The sequence below is a fragment of the Equus quagga genome, chromosome 10 (genome assembly GCF_021613505.1).
Source record: "Equus quagga isolate Etosha38 chromosome 10, UCLA_HA_Equagga_1.0, whole genome shotgun sequence".
NCBI classification, from domain to species: Eukaryota; Metazoa; Chordata; class Mammalia; order Perissodactyla; family Equidae; genus Equus; species Equus quagga.
Genome location: NC_060276.1, coordinates 106302034 through 106323821, shown reverse-complemented (window position 1 = coordinate 106323821; position 21788 = coordinate 106302034). Strand labels below are relative to the sequence as shown.

The 21788-nt window shown below is 34.4% G+C and overlaps 1 protein-coding gene across 1 annotated transcript in view; it reads left to right on the top strand.

Annotated features, from left to right (window-relative positions):
* Positions 1-21788, top strand: part of CNKSR2 (connector enhancer of kinase suppressor of Ras 2) — a 255852-nt gene that overhangs the window by 49577 nt on the left and 184487 nt on the right. The window contains exon 3 of the mRNA XM_046674057.1: positions 7890-8092. Within this exon, the coding sequence (XP_046530013.1) occupies positions 7890-8092 (203 nt within the window). The remainder of the gene's footprint in view (positions 1-7889; positions 8093-21788) is intronic.

Below are 21788 nucleotides of genomic sequence, written 5' to 3'. Positions count from 1 at the left end.
GAGAGTGACATACAAATAATTAATCACAATACTGTAGTAAAATACTAAAATAAAAGTATGAGCTAAGTATTATGTGGGCATAGAAGAGAAAATAATTATCTTTGACTCAGGTACACGGACTCATATTGCAAAAGCGGTGGTGTTTAAGTAGCCAAGTGGAGGATGAACATGTGTTTGGTAGATGAAGGAACAGGGGAAGGACATTCCAGGTAGATAAAACAACGCATACACAGGCATACAGAATAATGAGCATGCCTGGTGTGTTTGAAAAATAGCTGGGAGAAAATTAGGCTTTAAAAGATAGACTAGGACCAGACTGCAAAAGTACCTTAACATCATGATAAGAGATTTGTACTTCATAGTGTGGATAACCACGCAAGAATGATGAAATACATGTTTTCAAAAGGTAACTGATGGTAGTCAAATGGATAGAATAAGGTGGGCATAAACTGAAGACAGGGCTAACGATTAGGAAATGTTTAAAGTAATCTACTTAGGCTCTGAATAGGGCTTGAACTGAGGATGTGCAACAGAAATAGAGAAGATCTGGTGAATATGAGGAGTGAGATAAAGGAAGGAATTGAGAAAGATTTTCTCTCCTCTGGCTGCAGAGATAGAGTAGGTGATTTTGCAATAACAAAGATAGGCAATAGCAGCAAGAACAGATTTAAGTGGGAATATGAATTGAGTTTTGGAGTTGTTGAATTTGAGACGTCTCTGGATTATCCAGAAAGAGATACTCCTCAGACAGTTGAACATAGGAATTTGGAGCTGAGAAGTGACTGAGAATGTAGATTTGGGAGTCTCAAGGATATGGGGATTGAATCCACAGAAAGAGAAATCACCCAGGGAGGGCCTGTGGAATATAAAGAACAAAGAATGCAGCTGGACACTCAGGCTGGGAAAGAAGAGGAGACTGCAGAGGATGCTTATGAAGTGGTCAGAGAAGCGTGAAGACAACTCAGAAAGGTTGTCACAAAAGCAACGGAGAGTGTTATTTTCATTAAGCAACGTCAATAATGTCATCAAATTTCACTAAAAACCAACAGGATAGGCAAGGAAAAAAGACCAGGTTGAAAAAAGTTTCTAAAGAAGAATAGAATCTGAAACCAGATTGGTTGAGAAACACCTCCCACTTATACATTTTAGTCTTACCTTAATTGACATTTCCTCAAAGGGACGTTCCCTGATCATTCCTCATCCTTGCCTGGTCTAAAATTAGCCCCTCACTGTTATTCTCTTTCTTAACCCTCATCTCATTTTGTAATTATATATTTATCTGTGTATTTATCAGTTTACTGTCTGTTTCTTCCACTAGACTATAAGCTGTGTGGGAAGAGTGACTGTGCTTATTGAACACCTAGTGTGTAGCACAAATGCCTGGCAAAATAGATGCTGAATGAATATCTTTTGAAACTAGCAATAAAGGAGACTTGATACAGTTTTCACATGATAGTTTGGGGATCCTCTTATTTCTCTATTCCTGTTATAAGAGAAATCAATTCAGACCAGAACACGCACATGCACTCTATTCCTTATCTGAATCAAATCACAGAAATCGTGCCTGAAATAAAAGAGAGTACTCAGGGTAAGATAAGAGTCCACAGTGATTTTTGCATACCGGTCTCCAAATGCAAGTCAGGCATGTAGGTGCAATAGAAGTGGCTTAGAGCTGGGCATCTGATCTAGCAGTCCCCTATTTGACACATCTTCTGTAACAGTAATAGTTGGATGTGTCAGAGCTTAAAGTCCAAGGTGTGTCTCTCATAAACTAGACTTCACATAGATGAACCGTTAATGTGCTGGGCTCCACATTGCCAATTTGAAGAAGGAAATAAGATTGATGATGATAGTCTAGACCTGTAGCCTTTGGAGTTTGGCCCATAAACAATCTGCTGACCTAAACTTACTTAAAAGGATGGCATCAGAGATATATGTCCAGACCATTTTAATGTTTGAGTCATGGAGTTATGGTAAATAAATATTTTCATATGCTGAGTTTTAATCCCTCTACGGTTCTGCGTTTATGCACCATAGTGTTGCACCATCTTCTTGGGAAAAAATAAAACGTTAAATTCGTTCTGTGTTTATTCAGCAATAAATTGGTCACATTCCCCAAAGAGGTCAAATGTTAAACTTCCTTTTCACCACTTCCTAGTGGCTACACATCAGCAAGTTAAAAATGCAGATATCTTCTAGTTTATGGAACAGATGTTTTCCAGTGAAGATAAAGCAGATTTCTGAGCAATGAATTCTGATTTATTTCTACATGCCCCTATAAAATCAGAAGGTGAGATCTCTTATCAGCAAGGTGTGTTGACTAGACCAGGAGTTGTGCTGTTGGGAATGGGGAACTGTGTTTTCTCTTTGAAAGTAATGTCTACTGGCCTTTCTACTTTTTCCTTATATCTGCTGTATTTATTTCTACTTTTAACAATTAGATATTCAGGCTCAAACAGCACTACTACGGGGAATACAAAGATGAAAAAGGCATAGTCTGCACTCTTAGGATGTATACAGTCCAGTAAAGAAGACAACAGTTATTAAATGATTATAGATTTAAAGAAAATCCCAGAAGAGTTCAGAAGGAAACAATGAACACAACTGAGGGGTCCAGGAAGTGTAGGTGGGATTTGCATTGGGACTTGCAGCATGAGTAGATGTTTGCAAGACCAAAAACTCGGGGAAAAGTTATCTAAGCAGAAGAAATATTGTGTGTAAAGACAGAGTTGTGAAAGAATATGGAGTGTTCAGAGAAAAATGGGAATTTTGATATGGCTGGTGCAGAATGGGAAGAGATGGGAAGAAAGGCAACTTATACTTTGTATCACATTATAATTCTTTGCTTAGATTTTTCAGTCCTCCAGTATGCTTTCTGCCCAGTGCTTAGCTCATAGAGGATGTTAAATTAATGTTATCTTACTGAATGAAGTTCACTGCCTTTCTCCAGAGAAGTAATTTTTTCTCTTGCATACACAACCTCTGACTCTGAAGTTTCTGTTTTTAGTATAAGGAAGACACAAAAGAATTCCCAAATTTCTTTGTTTCTTTTAAGGTATGGAATATTCATTTGCCTTGTCTTAAAGTTAGTCCTGATGGGGAATACATGTTATAGCAGCTGATGAAAATCAAAGGTTTATTTAGTAATTTGTTCATTAATACAACTTAGATTTATTAAGCACCAACTGTATTGTTTGTACCATGTTATTCCAGAAAGAGGTAAGCTGATCATGATTTGGAGGTATATTAACTCTTTTAAGCTGTTATGCTATCATTTAGTATGCTTCAGTAGAGAGCACAGCACAGTGACTGAAATAATAAGGCATAAATAAAATATTTATAGTTTAATGTATAGCCATTAATTCATATTCTGACAATACACCTTTTATTGAGAAGTATAAGTGAATTATTTATGACAGGATAAGAGCAGTTTTCATTTCATTCTTCATGTACTTTTCATTTAATAGGTATTTTGCATGAAAATTTTGATGTTTGCAATTGCTAGGATTTGTTTCTTTGCAACATAATTACTTGGTTCATTCATCTCAAAATAATTCATTTCTAAAAAAATTCATTAAAGCAATCCTTTTAGGACTCACTCATGTTTATAAAACAAAATATTATAAGACCTAAACACCTGCTACATGATGCATTCAAATTAAGAGCTCTGAATAAAATAGCATTGACATTGTAAAATATGTGGTGCCAGTATTTGAATATGTTTAGTTAAGTGTTTAGTGAGAATTTGCCATTAGTGAGGATATAGTGAACTCAATTTTCTAAAATATCAAGTGTATTCCTTCATTTCTTTCGTGTGCTTTTGTGTGCATATAATTGAAAGAGAAGAATAGTCTGAACTTAGCACTAATTCCTTAACACTAGACTGGCTATTTTGGATCAGTGTAGAGTCATGACTGGTTCCCCACAGACATGTTATTGACCAAGTATATGAACAAATAAGTAACATAGGACAAAGAAAATAGCTAAGTACATTTCATGTCCAAGCTTTTGTTTTCTGGAAGTAGTCCTTTCTATACCAATAGTAATGCCTGGTTTTCCCATGCATATCCAGTAAGGAGCAAGTCTGCAATGAATAAACAGGCATATGTATATATTTTTTTTGCTGAGGAAGATTCACCCTGAGCTAATATCTGTTGCCAATCTTCCTCTTTTTTTGCTTGAGGACGATTAGCCCTGAGCTAACATCCATGCCAGTCTTCCTCTATTGTGTATGTGAGTCACTGCCACAGCATGGCCACCAGTGAGTGGTGAAGGTCTGCACCCAGGAACTGAACCCAGGCCGCCAAAGAGGAGTGCACTGAAGTTAACCACTAGGCCATGGGGCAGGCCCATAACAGCATTTTTTAAAAGTTGAGGCAGTACTTCTTGTCTGTATACCTTTGGCTAAAAACAAAGGTGTGCTTCATTTACTTGTCGCTTCTTTACATTTTAGGCAAAGGAGTGTGATTTACTGGTGACTTAGAGAGTCACAACAAACCATCCACTTTCATGAAGGAAATAGCAAGAAGATATCTGTTGTTAGTAATTGATTTTGAGCTACTTAGAACTGAGAACTGTGATGATAAAAATTAACTTGAGAGATTGACTAATCCATCCTTTTTGTGAAAATAGTACCACATAGACACTGTTGTGTACAGATGAGCTTCTAATCTATTTTTATATTCTTTGGAATTTTTTAAAAAATGCTTTTGAATTATCTGTTTAGTTATATTTGTTAACTAGAATAAGTTTTAAAAATTTCGCTTTCCATCCTCTACTATATATCTTTTTTCTATCTTTTTTCTCTTCTTGCCACTGCATTCCTCTGTCTTCCTCATTTTTCACCCGTGCTCCACACAGGATATTTTTAGTAGGTTATTAGGAGGCCTTCTCAGAGTTTTGTCCAGAAGATTTTTCTATTCCCTAATTCTTGAGTTGTATTAAAAAAAATAATTTCACTATTATCTTAAATTTTGAAGGCTTTAAAGTATTTTTACTTTGCTTTCAGGTTTTTATTTATAGGAAGATCTGTATTATTATTTTTAAATTATTTTTACCTTTTCTAATAAAATATTTACAATGCTAATATTATATATAAAGACATAATTTAGGGGCTGGCCTGGTGGCATAGTGGTTAAGTTTGCATGCTCTGCTTTGACGACCCAGGGTTCACAGGTTCAGATCCCAGGAGTAGACCTAGCACTGCTTGTCAAGTCGTGTTGTAGTGTCATCCCACATAAAATAAGGGAAGATTGGTACAGGTGTTAGCTCAGGGCCAATCTTCCTCACCCACAAAAAAAAAAGGAGAGAACAAGAGAGACTTTAAATTCATCTTCTGTGGGGGCTAATGGCTACAGAGTGAAAGTTACATTACCAATTTGATTGAGTAGTAATCAATCAATTGTTTACTAGAGAGTAAACTCTCTAGTAAACAATTACAATTTGAGCTTCTTTACGAAATTATTATAATTTATTTGTAAACAAATGTATCCTCGCTAAAATCATTAATATACAAAAATGAAAAATACAAACACTGTTGTACTGCATATGCTTTAATGCTTTAACACAAGGAAAAACTTCTGAAAATTCTTTCAAGCACTTCAGAACTATCATTTGAATTTAGTTGATATAAATTGTTCTTATCTAGTCATTAGAGAATATCTTTAATAAACTTATAAAAGGATTTACTTCTTAATATAGTGACAAGCTGGATAAAAATCCCCAAGTGTTTCATAGGTAATCCATGCTCAGATGCAATAGAATTTGAATAGAATGTTTTATTTGTGCAAACCAAACCTTTTAACTTGAGAGAATACTGCAATTCATATTTTGTAGTGAATATTTACTGTTTTTTTAAAAAAAGAAATCCATGGCTCAAAAAAAGAGCTCTTTTAATAAAAATGTAAATTCCCAGCAAAGAACAATCAGACTTTATTAAACCTTTAGTGGTAATATACATAACTTGGTATTCAATGTTTATGCATCCAAACCCTTATCTAGTCCCTCCTTTTTTCTCCTCTAAGATCTTTCTTTTCTTAAATTACCATAGAAAAAATAAACCTAAATTTCATATGAAGTGCATACCTAGTGGTTGTTGACTTAATAATGCAGCTAAATTTACTGTGCCATTTGCTTCCCCTTTTCACTCCCCCAATGTTTTTTATGCTTTCTTTTATTTGCTGAGGAAGATTGGCCCTGAGCTAACATCTGTTGACAATCTTCCTCTTTTTGCTTGAGAAAGATTCACCCTGAGCTAACATCTGTGCCAGTCTTCCTCTATTTTGTATGTGGGTCACTGCCACAGCATGGCCACTGACAAGCGGTGTAGGTCCATGCCCGGGAACCGAACCCAGGCCTTCAAAACAGAGCACACCAAACTTAACCACTAGGCCATGGGGCCGGCCCTCACCCCAAGTATTTTTTCTTCCATTTTACTTCATCTGTTGTCACCACCCTGCTTGAACAGGAGTAGAGTATTGGTGCTAAGGAATTGTGGTAGAGACATCCCCTCACAGGTGGCCTGGTGACTTGTAGTCCCATTCTGAAGTCTGACTACTCTACACTCAGCTCTTTAAGCAAACCAAAAAATTCTCCTTGTCTCACTTTCCTCAACCTAAAAGGAGGGTAAATAAAACTTAGAATTTGTTTGGGCCTCAGATACTATCTAACATTCTTTAGGGTCTGTGGTTTTCTTTTAATTTTACAAATGACCGTAACGTACATGCTGCTAAGTAGTATAATCAAGGTCATCCTTTGATCAGGTTAACCAGCCTTTCTTAGAGGTGTTTTGCAGCTCACAATTAGCAGTTTTAAAATTAAATTTATAAATAAAAATTTAAAATTGTAACTTATGAAGCCTTTCCTAAAGTTTATTTGAAAGGATCCTACAATATTTTCCCATTGAATATGGTAAAAAGCTTATTTATATTTACTCATATAGCTTCTTTCTGCAATAATCTATAGACAAAATATTTAGGGTGAAATAATAAATATTACTAGAAATTGAAAAATGAGACCAAGGAAAAGAAGAAAACAAATATACTTACCAAAAAGTCACTATGATTGCTTTAGATATGCTTCATGTTTGACTGTGAGCTAATGTAACCATGAGAAAAATAAGAGTAAGTTTAGTTTTATAATTTGTATTATAAGAAGGAAAAAGTGTATTGGTTCCCCTGACGAAGCAGAGTTTTTCCTGGTACTATATTATGGTTTGATGAGCAGTGCCACGTCCGCCCCCAGGATTCGAACCAACAAAACACTGGGCCGCCTGTAGCGGAGTGTGCAAACTTAACCACTTGGCCACGGGGCCAGCCCCCCTGGTACTATATTATGAAAGAAATTTCTTGTGAGTCATTATGGAGAGGACACAGAGTAAAGGTATATTGCATATGATTTATTTTTTGCTTTTTCATTTTATTGTTGAGTTGTGCTTACTTTGCTCACTTTGGGAAAGCAGAATTTTTCCTAGTATGCATATGCTTTATGCATATGCTAATAGAATAGATACTCAAAAATAATTGTTGATAATAATGAATCTCACAAGTAAGTGAACTTAGGTTTGGGTAAAAAAAAAAACAAAACATGTACATGCACTTATGAGACCTTATAATCTTTCTGTCTTGGGTGGCATAGTTCCAAGATATAATGCCCTCATCTTTCCATGTTCATATTAGTACTTAACACATTTTATTGTAATTTGTTTATCTGACATTTCACCAAATCCTCACTTGGCTGCGGGTTCTGCTGGGCCAGGCGTCCTATTCTTATTCATTTGTAACTCTTAAAACTGGGTCCATTGCCTGTATATAGTAAAATACTCAGTAAATATTGTAATTAAGAAATAAATATTCAGTTTAAGTATATTTGTTCTCTCTCTTTTTATTCAGAATTATGGCTTGGAAACAGAAAATCTAAAAACCCTTTCTCACAAGTTGAATGCATCTGCAAAAAATCTACAGAATTTTATAACAGGGAGGAGAAGGAGTGGCCATTATGATGGGAGAACTAGCCGAAAATTGCCAAACGACTTTCTGACTTCAGTTGTGGATCTGATTGGAGCAGCCAAGAGTCTGCTTGCCTGGTTGGACAGGTAAAGTCTTCCATATGTTTCATAAGTAATCCCCCTCAGACACCAGTTTGAATATAACATTATTTCATGTTTTCTTGTGAAAGGATTAGACAGGCAGAGGAATATCAAGTAACAATTGTCTAATTGTGATTCATCACAACATAGGGGTATCATCAAATAGGTATTGATCATTTGTAAAATGTTATATCCAGCTAAGTAGACAATCAATAATTGGTCCCTGACAATTTCAAAATAGCTTTGCTGCTTTATAAACAAAGTCATTTTGGGTTGTCATAAGATGTATACTACTACTTTATCTCCTGAGTTTCTTTATTCTTTTTATTAATTGGTCATATTTAAGGACCATTAGGATTCTATTTAATGTTGTAAATGGGTAATTAGATGCTGACACTTTCATAGCATGCATTGCATATCTCCTTACCCCTGCTTTATTCATTCTTTATTATATTGCACATTGTGCAGTCGGTTTTGGATGTCGTAAACACAGTTTTAGATCTTTTTTTCTAGTCTAGTTAATTTTCATTTGCCTTGGAACACAAAATAACACAAAAGTTTTCATAATATAAAATGCAAAAAAGTTAGATTAAAATTGTATGTCGTTAAATATAATGGTAAAAAGATTATAGCTGTTTAAAAAAATGAAATAAGCCTTTACTTTCATCTTTGAAATGTTTTTATAAGCGGTATGTACTGTATTATATGGTTAAATAATCAAATTTCAAAATACACTTTGTCTCTCATAGTAAGCTCTGATAATATACAATTTTACCAGAATTCTTTCTTGAATAAATGTCAGGAAGATATACGTGTGTGTGTGTGTGTGAATGTACACACACATTATATTTTGGCTTTTTAAAACTATGAGCCCTTATATCAAAAATAAAGTATTTGTATTTTTAAGATAAAAGTTAAGGTAATTTTACTCAATTCTGTATTGTCTAAATTTATATATATTAATAACATAAAACATGATACTAAATACAAATCTGAACACTAAGCTGTATAGTATTAGCTTTTTGACAATTAATTGGTGGATAGCATGTTTCTTTTGCATTATATCATTAAAATTTAGTTGTCATAATTGTCTAAACCACATTTATCAATTGTTTAAAGTAATTGTACTTTAAATGTATAAATTCTACAAGTTATATAGTGGTCAATAAGTAAATTATATTTAAAATATGGCTTAGTCCTTAGGTAATGCAATAAACTTATTTCAGGAGGGCTTCTCAGGAATCAGAAAGCTTAAAGCTTTAATTATAGTTGATTTTAGTTATACTATCACCTATCCTATAATTGTAAATTTACTCAGCCTCTATATTTGTATATAGCAAATTTAATTATATTTCTTTATACTAGTACTTGTTAAATAAATAAATAGAATGATTAGAGAATATTTTTAATGACAAGTATGACTTTATAAAATCACATAAATGGCTTCTAGAGCACTAGAAGAGTTTCTGAGATTTTGTTATTTAATTTTTTATGGTATCATTTTTATCATCTAATAAGATGCTCTTAGTAAATGCCAAGTCTCCTACAAGCACACATGCGCGTGCACACACGTACAAAAACATGCAGACACATACATAGCAATCCATGAAGTGAATCAATGATGTTTTGTGTTTGTTTCATAGGAAGAGAAAATGTAACACAAAGCCTGAAGGAAATAACTTAAATCATCTGTTTGGCTCCCTTTGCTGCAAAGGTTCTCACAATGGTTATTTTGTGTTATATCATATCATGGTGATCAATTAAATCAAAGGCCGTCTAACATTTTGACCATAAAAGTACATGGAAGGGAAAAAACAAGGCAACTTTGTGATAACTTTAAAAATCTTCTACTGAGACTGTAAACTGAAAAAAGAAACCGAAATTTATATATATATATATATATATTTAACTTTTCATTGAGATTATGATAGTTTACCATCTTGTGAAATTTCAGTTGTACATTATTGTTTGTCAGTCGTGCATAGGTGCACCCCTTCACCCTTTGTGCCCACCCCCACCCCCCTTTTCCCCTGGTAACCACTAATCTGTTCTCTTTGTCTACATGTTTAACTTCCACATATGAGTGGAGTCATACAGAGATTGTCTTTATCTGGCTTATTTCACTTAACATAATACCCTCAAGGTCCATCCACGTTGCTGTGAATGGGGCGATTATATCGTTTTTTATGGCTGAGTAGTATTCCATTGTATATATGTACCACATCTTCTTTATCCAGTCATCAGTTGATGGGCCCTTAGGTTGCTTCCGTGTCTTGGCTATTGTAAATAATGCTGCAATGAACATAGGGGTGCATGGGAATTTTGGAATTGCTGATTTCAAGTTCTTTGGGTAGATACCCAGTAGTGGGATGGCTGGGTCATATGGTATTTCTATTTTTAGTTTTTTCAGAAATCTCCATACTTTTTCCCATAGTGGCTGCACCAGTATGCATTCCCACCAGCAGTGTATGAGGGTTCCTTTTTCTCCACAACCTCTCCAACATTTGTCACTTTTTGTTTTGGTTATTTTTGCCATTCTAATGGGTGTAAGGTGATATCTTAGTGTAGTTTTGATTGGCATTTCCCTGATGATCAGTGATGTTGAACATCTTTTCATGTGCCTATTGGCCATCTGTATATCTTCTTTGGAGAAATGTCTGTTCATGTCCCCTGCCCATTTTTTGATCAGGTGGTTTGATTTTTTGTTGTTGTGTGAGTTCTTTCTATATTATGGAGATAACCGTTTGTCGGATATATGACTTGTAAATATTTTTTCCCAATTAGTGGGGTTTCTTTTGTTTAAATCCTGTTTTCTCTTACCTTGAAGAAGCTCGTTAGTCTGATGAAGTCCCATTTGTTTGTTCTTTCTGTTGAAGAAACCGAAAATTATATTTTGAAAATCTTTCACTGAAAAGTTCAGCTCCAGGCTGGCTTGCCTATAATGAGGATTTTTTTTAACAGCTTAAGTTTTAAAAAGGAAAGAAGAAAGGAGGAGAAAAAAAGAAAAAAATTCTTGGCTATGCTGAGGCATTTGGACTTTCTGCTGAAGGCAGTGGGAAGCTGTTTAGGGTCATTGCTGTGTCAGACCTGTGAATTTTGAAGATTACATGAGCTATAGTGTTGGGAAAGATTAGAGAAGAGTTATGTTGGAGGAAGGGAAACCAGTTAAAAGGCTATTTTAGGAATTAATCATGCTTCTGCACTGTTGGTGATTCAGATGCTAATACCGCCAGCCTCGCTCACTTAATCAGAGGGACCCTAGGAGGGTTGGCTTCATTTTACGGATAGGAAAACTAGCACTTACAGAGGATAAGTTCAAAACCAAATGGCAAGTAAGTGGTGGAGCCAGGATTCAATCCAGGCATCTGACTACAGAGCTGATTTTCTCCACTACTATTTATTGAGATTTTTAATAGAGAAGCAGCAATGAGGATAGAAGAATGTGAGGGATATTTATGCCGATAAATAAGACTCTGTGACAGGTAAGATCTAAGAGACTAAAGAAAAAAGAGACATCTGGGGTGAATAAGAGGTATCTGACTGCTGACCCAGTGGATGGTAATGCCATTATCAAAACAGGAGGAATGGGTTATGGTGGAAGACGAGTGTTGAATGTCAGGCATGATAAATTGCGAAAAGGTCCTTGGAGTATTGCAACTCAGAAAAAGATACATGGTTGCTAGAGATTTGGAACTAGTTAAAATATAGGTGATAGTTAAAGTCATGGATATGTTAATATGGTGGTCTAAGGAGAGTTTTAGAACACGTTCCTCTTATCTTGCTCTATTTGTTTTCCGTAATGTTTATACCCTTCTAACATACTATATAATTTACTTATATATTCATATTGCTTTTGTCTGACTACTCTTTATATGACATATGCTTCGAGAGAGCAGGGATTTTCATCTGCTTTGTTCACTGCTATCACAGTTATCTAAATACACGTAAACAGAACAATTAGTTAACACATCCATCACCTCACATAGTCACTTTTTCTGTGTATGTGTGTGGTGAGAATATTTAAGGTGGGAGTAAAGAGTTTTAGAGGAAAAAGGAAGTGGTCAGTAGGTCACATGCTGCTGAGAGATTAGGTAGGGTAAGGACTGAAAGTGTGTGGTAGATCAGGGAGTCAGGATATATGTGACCTTACCAAGAACAGCTTAGTAGCTTTACCTAGAAGTCATGAAAACTGGAATGCATGGATGGGTTGTAAGTTAGAGGTAAGTGAGAACTCCTCTTTGAAGAAATTTTTCTGTGAAATGCTTTATAGTTCAGGATAGTTTTATATAATATTAACTTCCCGTTTTCATAGATTCTTAATCTTTTAGGGGTGATGGAAAAGAGGAAAGGCAAATGATCAGTGCTACTTCTATACTTGAGAGCTTGACTTTGCTTCCTCCTCTGCATGGGTTCTGTGAATATCTTAACTGCTCCTTGGTTAATGTAAATTTCAGAAGGTCCTGAAATCAATTTAACTGTAATAGGACTTTATCAATAACTGAGCCAGGTGAAATGTTGAGGCTGTTTGTTTTCCTGACAGGTAGCCAGACTTTTATTAGAGATTGTTATTGGGTGTGTATTTGTTATATTTTTATTCCTTTCAAAGAAAAAAAATGTTTTCTAGGTAGCAGCAAGAGCACAATACAACACTCCACATGCCCTCTTGTTTCAGTCTGTCCTACAAACTACACAGGAAACGAAAGACATTAATCAATGCTAGAAAAGCCAAAAAAGCAGTGTTCTCCATGAGCATTACTGTGAATCTTTGCCAAATTGCCTCATGAAGTAGTAGAAGAGCAGAGGGCTGAGAAAGTGTTGAGTTTCAGCTCTGCCTCTAGCCCTGGGTAACCTTGAACCTTAACCTCTGTTTTTGTTTTCTATTTAGAATAAGGATGTAAGACCTGCAGAATTTGAAGTTCTCTTCTAAGCACTAATACTCTATAATTCATTGACCTAGTTCACCAAAGCTATATGAAGAATATATCCAACTTATCTCCCTTTATATAATATCAAAGGGCAAACACTAACGGAATTTGTTAGTGACCTGTAGAATCATGATTTAACTCCCTACCTCTTCTCTAAATACATTTAGTTAATTTTTTTAAATTCTAGAACAACACTGATCTTTCTTTATGTTTTCTTTATATAGGTAAGAATGTGTCGTGTCTTTTTTATTTTTGTTTGCTTTTGAAGAACTTAGAACTTGCACTTAATTATAAAAGTTCCAAAGGAGTCCAGCCCTGTGGCTGAGTGGTTAAGTTTGCACGCTCCCCTTTGGCAGCCCAGGATTTCACTAGTTCGGATCCTGGGCACAGACCTAGCAACCACTCATCAAGCCACGCTGAGGCGGCATCCCACATAGCAGAACCAGAAGGACCTACAACTAGAATATACAACTATACACTGGGGGGCTTTAGGGAGAAGAAGAAGAAGAAAAAAAAAGATTGGCAACAGATGTTTGCTCAGGTGCCAGTCTTTAAAAACTTAGAAGTGATGTTGACCAAAAATTCTTAATATTTTGATATGTCAGTGTAGATTTGCTTTAATTTGGAGGACTTAAAATGGTCACTACAATTGAATATTGCCAAGCATTGGATTTTTAACCTTAGTTTATTCCTTTGGTATACAATACAGTATAATTTTTTAGTTGAAGAATAAAAAGTTCTGTCAGTTAAATAATGGTTATTTTGATGCTAAACAACTGGCTTAATTTTTTTAAAAAACAGCAATAAATATTTTTGTCTTTAGATTTTTTATTACATTTTGGGGAGAATCTGCATGCACAGCAATATGATTAGTTTATTGCAATTTTTATGTCACTTGAAAGGGGGAGAAAGGAAAAGAAAGAATAGGCAAAATATTTACTTCTACATACTGAGCTAGATGCTTTATGTATATCAGTTCATTGAGTTCTCACAAAGCAGGTATCATTCTCCTCATTTTATGTATGAGACATTAAGTAACTTGCCTGAAGTTATTCGAGTATGAAAATTAGAATTTGAATCTATTTTTTTTCTGTACCAAAGCCCTTCTTGTTTCTCCTTTGTTATATTCCTTTGTCATGCTACATCTCCTTTGAATGCTGACTAATTTTTAAGGATTCTGAGGAAGTGATTCTTAGAAATGTGGCATATGAAAACATTTATTTGCTCTTGGTATCTCTCATCAAATGCTAAACAAGAGTACCACTTTTCTGTTTTTCGCCTTGGTACTTCAAATTGCTATATAGAATTTTATTTATAGGAAGTTTATTTTGCAGTCTATTTTGAAGGCATCAATAGGATATCTTTTAATATCACAGAAAACCTTTTGACTGTTGAAGGCATAAGAGTGAAGGTGCTCAGGAAAAAATGCTTACTATTCACAAAAACTCCAACTTCAGTGGAGCTTCCATTCAAATAAGATTTATTTTCAATAACCAACTCCTTACATTTCTTAAATAAAATAAAATCTAAAGCTAACAAAATTCTTCTTTTCCTCCCATTTTAAATGCTGACTTGAATGAAACAGCAGACTTTTCCCAGAGGAAAAGCCTCAAAGATGAATCACAGTTGGTAGCTTTACTGTTTATTTTCAATGCGTAGTTTACTTGTCTATTTTTAACCAACATCCTGCTGTTTTTCACACCCATCTTTCTTGCAGTTTTATATGGCTTTGCCAAATCAGTCTATAATTGGAGGTTTACAGATCACTGTATGTATCACGTTGTACAGTAACATTAAAAATGTTCAAAAGTATTATTTATAGAAAAAGTTTATTTTAGTAGTTATAGTGAAAGTTTATTCTTTTCTCTCATTTTTGGCATTAATACCTAATTCTGATTGTTTCTAAAATACCTTTTAAGACCGTTCTATTTTGAAGAGGTCAGTGAGATATCTTTTTATATCATTGAAAACCTTTTAAATGTTTAAGGCATAAGAGGTAAGGTGTTAAGGAAAAAAATATTTTCTTTGAAGGAAAAAAAAGATTTCTTTGAAATCTCTTGCCTTATCTAGGAAAATGGGTGAACTAATTTCTTCTTCCATGATATGAAACTGTAGGACAAAAATTATTCCTGTACCAGGAAAAAATTACAGAGACAAAGAAAAATTCCTCAAACACTACCAGATACTGTGGCTCATTGTTCTTTGGTCTTATTTCCTCTCATGCTCAGTGTTTTCACTTGGCGCCTCTTGTTCCAGAGATGGGCGGTGATATTAGCACTTCCACTGTTCAAGGACTGCTTCTCAGGCCCAACAGTGCCAACCTGAGAAATAATAAGGCCTTCCGGATTTCCTCATTAACTTCTTAGCTTTTTAACTTTCCTTATTAGTTTCCAATTTGTTTAGGCTTTCTGAACCATTAATAACTTTTCCATAAATGTAATGCTTTTGTTTGAAAAGAATATACAAAGAATAATTTCTTATAGGGTCATAAACCTTTGCAATAGAAAGAAATTTAATCATTCTATTATCCGTATGTTGATTTAAGAAGGACTGTTGCTTAACTTTTAAGATCTGAATAGGATAGTTCTTGTAACAGCCATTTATTGATGAGCTAAGAATTTTATCTTTTATTTTTTTTTAAACTTTCTTGCATCAAAAAGCTTTCCTGCCATGAATTTAATTTCCTTTACTTAGAGTCACTGTGTTCTTTTTATAGCCTGAACTCTCACTTGGGGTTTCTTTACACTTAAGTACAAATTCCTCTATTTTATTTTGTTTTCAGGCTGATCATGTTCAGTTATTCTACGGAGATCCATTTCTTTATCTCATAGATGATGATTAAGTCATGATTGAATGATCATCTTTGGTAACTCGAAAAGATTGGAACCCTGTCAGCCTTTTAAAATTTATGTACCTGTATAGCCAAAATCATTGTATCGAACATTAATATGGCTAAGAATGGTTCTTTGTATGTTTGTATATGATTTGCCTTTAGAATGAAAACTTTAGAGGGAATTCACTACAAGATAAAATCAGTGTTTTCCTTGGTATATGTTTAGATTTTTTTTTTCCAATTTTCTTGACATTTAATCTTGAGTGAGAAACTTGTCCTACTTGAAATATGAGTGGTCGGGAAAGTGGAAAACATGCCTTAGAATTCAATTTGCTACAGGCATTCAGTCATCAAATAGATTTTCCTTTTGATATATTTTGAAGATCAAATGAGAGTCTTTTAAGTATTTATGGGAAAAATCATGTTGTACTTCATCTCATCACTTTTGAATGAAGTTTTTAGATTTTATTAACAGACTTTGACCTTTTCAAACCTAGAAACCCAAACTCTTTCTAATCATGCCAGGAACATTTTTGAATTTTCAATTAAAATGTGAATTTCTATGCTTCGAATGAGGAAAAATGTTCTTAGGTAGTATTTTTTTTTTTTTTGAAGAATGATTTTTTCTTAGAAGTGCTTATATTTTATGTGTTTGTGAAAAGTAGTTTTATTGAGGCTTAATTTACATTCTATAAAATTCACCCATTTTAAGTGTACAGTTTAATGAGTTTTAGTAAATTTATATACAGTTATGCAACCATCTCCACCATCCAGTTTTAGAAAACTTCAACAGGATAGATTTTTTTAAGCTGGTTTCTACTTACAATTAAAGAGGTTAATTTTTTTTCTTTTAACTGAGAACATAGATTAGTTGATTGCATATGTTCTTTTCTAATTAACTTTATTTATGTTCTTAATGTCTCCTGTTTTAGTAAATTATGTTGAAAAATATACTGAGTTTTGGAATAGGAATAAACAGGTTAGTGGAAGACAGACCATAACAGACTGTGGTATATTGAATCATTTAGAAAACACTGTGTGGGGCCAGCCTGGTGGCATAGTGATTAAGTTCGCGTGCTCTGCTTCGGCGGCCTGGGGTTTGCCAGTTCGGATCCTGGGCGCAGACCTATGTACCGCTCATCAGGCCATGCTGAGGCAGCATCCCATGTACAAAATAGCAGAAGATTGGCACAGATGTTAGCTTGGGGACAATCTTCCTCCTGCAAAAAGAGGAAAATTGGCAATGGATGTTAGCTCGAGGACAATCTTCCTTACCAAAAGGAAAAAAAAAGAAAGAGAAAAAACAATATTAAAAATTTGGAAAAAGAAAGGGCCATTTAATAAATGCTGTTGGGACACTTGGTTAAGCCTTAGGAAATAAATAATGATAGAATACTACCTGTTCACTAAAATAATTTAGGTTTACCATTTATTTAAGTAGAAAACATAAGTCCATAAGAAAACTTGGAGAAAATATAGACCAAAAATGATTTCTAGATGTAGAAAGACTTAGTAAGTATTTAAAAATATGGAATAAGGTATAAAGAAATACACTATTTGACTTTGACTACATAAAGTTGAAAAACATGGCAAAGGGTAAGACAAGTGATAAACTGGGAAAAATACTTGCAACAAACAGATATGAGAAGCAGGGGGTTAATGTATGCTATGTGAATATTAAATTCAAATTAAAAACAAAAACGCTGAAATGCAATAGATGAGCATATAAATAGATAATTCAAAAAAGAAGAAACAAATTGCTGATAAGATGTATGTACCAAACAACAGAGCCTCAAAGTATGTGAAGCAAAAACTGACAGAACTAAAAGAAGAAATAGACAAGTCCACAATTTCAGTTGGATACTTCATCTCCGCTCTCAAAAACTGATAAAAACTACTAGACAGAATGTAAGGATTAGAAGAGCTGGACAATACCACCAAACAAGATATAATTGACTTTTTAGAGCACTTCATCCAGCAGCAGCAGAATACAAATTCTTTTCAAGTTCCCATGGAACATTCACCAAGATAGACCATACCTGCATCATAAAACAAAGTTCAACACGTTGGAAAAATTGAAATCAGTTAGAATGTATTCTTTAACCATAATGGAATCAAACTAGAAGTCAGACAGTACACTTCTAAGTAATCCATGGATAAAAGAGGACGTCTCAAAGGAAATAAGAAATACATTGAACAGAATGAATATAGAGCAAATCATAATTTTTGTAGCACACACACACAAAAAAAAGCAGTGCTGAGAGGTAAATTTATAGCACTGAATGATTATACGAGAAAAAAGAAATATCTTAAATCAATGATCTAAGCTCCCTTCTCAAGAAAATAGAAAAATAATTGCTAATCAGTGGGCATAAAGTTTCAATTAAGAAAGATGAGAAAGTTCTAGAGATCTGCTGTAGAACATTGTACCTATAATTAACAATACAGTCTTGTACACTTAAAATTTTATTATAAGGTAGATCTCAAGTATTCTTACAGTAAAATAAAGTTTAAAAAAATAGGAGCAAAATAAACCCAAAGCAAGCAGAAAGGGACAAGTAATAATGATAGAAGAGCGGAAATTAATGAAACTGGAAACAGAAACACAATAGAGAAGTCAATCAAAATTAAAATGAAATAAAGGAATGCTACAAAGAATTCTTCATACATAAATTTGACAGCTTGGATGAAATGGACCAACTCCTTAAAAAACACAGACTACTGAAACTTACCCAAGATGAGAGAGACTCTCTGAATGATCCTGTAACTATTAAATTGAATTGTACTTAGAAACTCTTTGGAGTGAGGGGAAAAAAGCTCCAGGCCCAGATGATTTCACTGGTGAGTTCTGTATGTTTAAAGAAGAAACAACAGTCATACACAGTCTATTCCAAAAAATAGTTGAGGAGGTAATCCCTTTCTATCTCATTTTATGAGACAATCATTATCCTGATCCCAGTACCCGACAAAGATGGTAGAAAAAATGGAAACTACAGACCAATATCTCTTATGTTACTTATGTGTTAAAATCCTCCACAAAATATTGGCACACCAAATCCAACTATATATAAATAGAATTATACACTATTGCTAAATGAGATTTGTTCCAAGTATGCAAGGCTGCTTCAACACTTGAAAATAAATCAATGTACTCCACTATATCAATGGATTATAGAATCATATGATAGTATCAGTTAATATAAAAAAAGCATTTGGTAGAATCCTGTAGCCATTCATGAGAAAAATTCTCAGCAAGGTGGGAATAGAGTGGTAAGACCACAACTTGATGTAGAGCATATATAAAAAATAACAGCTGATCTAATACTTCGTTGTCAAAGATTGAATGCTTTCCTCCTAAGATTGGGAATAAAGTAAGGCTGTCCACTCTCACCCTTCCTATTTAATAATGTATTGGAAGTCATATCCAGTACAATAGGCAAGAAAAGAAAATAAAAGGCTTAGAGATTAGAAAGGAAAAAATAGAAACCTTCCCTATTTGCAGATAATATGTGCCAGTGTGTAGAAAATTCGAAAATATCTATAAAACGTCTGTTAGAAGTAGTAAGTGAATTTAGCAAAGTTGTAGGATACGAAGTCCACACAGAAAAATTAAATCTTTTTTTTTATTTTTCCTTTTTCTCCCCAAAGCCCCCCAATAAGTATTGTATATTTTAAGTTGTGGGTCCTTCTAGTTGTGGCATGTGGGATGCTGCCTCAGCATGGCTTGATGAGTGGTGCCATGTCTGCGCCCGGGATCTGAACCGGTGAAAACGTGGGCCGCCAAAGCGGAGTGCGTGAACTTAACCACTTGGCCATGGGGCTGGCCCCAGAAAAATTAATAATATTCCTATATACTAGCAATGAACAATTGGGAACAAAATTTAAAACATGGTACAATTTACAGTTGCTACAGAAGTAATGAGATACCTACATATAAATTTAGCAAAATGTCTATAGGATCTGTAATGTGAAAACTATAAAACACTGATGTATGAAATTGCCTAAGATCTAAATAAATGGAGAGAGAAATTGTGTTCATGGGTTAGAAGACTCAACTTAGTTAAGATGCCAGTTCTCTTCAAACCTCCCTTCCAGCAGGATTTCTTTTATAGCTCCAGACAGTATGATTCTAAAATTTATATTGAAAAGCAAAAACACTAGAATAGTTCATCTATTTTGAAAAAGAAGTTACCTGATTTTAAGTATTATATAACTTCAGTAATCAAAACTGTGGTATTAGTGGCAAGACTGAATCCAGAACTGTACCTTTATAAGTATGGTTAGCTAATTTTTGACAAAGGAGCAGAAGCAATTCAGTGGAGAATGGGTAGTCTTCCAACAGATGGTGTTGGAACACTTGAATACGGATTGGGGAAACAAGTGAACCTCTACCCAAACCTCACACCTTATACAAAAATTAACTCAAAAATGGAGTACAGATCTAAATGTAAAAAATAAAACTAAAACTTTTAGGAAAAAACATGGCTTAGGGTCAGCTGAGGATTTCTAGGATATAACACTAAAGGTACAATCCAGAAAAGTATCAGTAAGTTTGACCTCATTAAAATTAAAAACTTATGATATGCCAAAGATCCTGTCAAGAGGATGGAAAGACAAGCCGTAGACTGAGAAGATATACTGCAAATCACCTATTCAACAAAAAACTTGCGTCCACAATGTATTAAGAACTCTCTAAACTCAATAGTAAGAATACCAAAAATCTAAATAGAAAATGGGCAAAGGGCTTGAGCAGACATTTCATTAAAGAGTACATACACATGGATAGCAAATATTTACATCAATATGTTCAGCATCATTACTGATTAGAAAATTATGAGGGGAATATAAATACCTATTAGATATAGATAATATATAATATAAATATAGGAAATATATATAACTATTGCAGAAATTCCAATTAAATCCATGATGATATGCCACTACATAACTATTAGAATGGCCCAATAAAAAATATAAGTGAAAAATATGTTTAAAAAAGATATAGCCAATTGGTGCTGGCCTGGTGGTGTAGTGGTTAAGTTTGTGTGCTCCGCTTCAGGTGCCCAGGGTTTACAGGTTCAGATCCCAGGTGCAGACTTAATGCACTGCTCATCAAGCCATGTTGTGGTGGCATCCTATATACAAAATAGAGGAAGATGGGCACTGATGTTAGCTCAGGGCCCATCTTCCTCACCCCCTCTCCCCCCAAAAAGGCCGATAAAGAGCTTCTCTCTTATATGGACCCCTATGAGAGTGAGAAGTGCTTGAGTTGTAGAGTTTTCTAGAAGAGACACAAATTCAGTTTGTAATGAGGAAGCAGTTCTATATAAGCATGTCTAGTAAATAGCATAAAGAGATACAAATAGAAAGAGATCCAAAGCACTAAGGTTCCAGTAATTTGACTAAATTTTCACCTCCATACCTTCTTTTCTTTTGGTGATTTTGTTTTCTTTTCCTTAAACTGCACCTCCCAAATCATAGCCTTGGCCCCACAAAAACCTGATTAGCATTCGCAGACAAAAGAGGATAAGGGGTGATGGAAAGCCACTGAATTCATTTGGTAGCAAAACACTTTATAGGAAAGACTTCTGCTGTGTATAACATTCTTGAAAATATAAACCTTATATTGATAATATATTTATTATTTATATAACAAGTTGTTTGAAAAAGGGTATGAAGTGGCATAAATAATTGGTTTAGTACAAGATAAAACCTACATAAGTTCCTAGAGCCGCTATAGTAGTATCTAACTCTTGGATGGGATGGGCTCTGGAGTCGAACTTCCCAGGTTTGAATATCAGCTCCACCACTTACTAGTTGTCACTTAACATTTCTCTACCTCAAGTTTCTGATCTATAAAATGGAAATAATAATAGTGTTTATCTCATAAGAGTTGTGAAAATTATTTAGCACATGTAAAGCATTTATAACAGTAACTGGGACA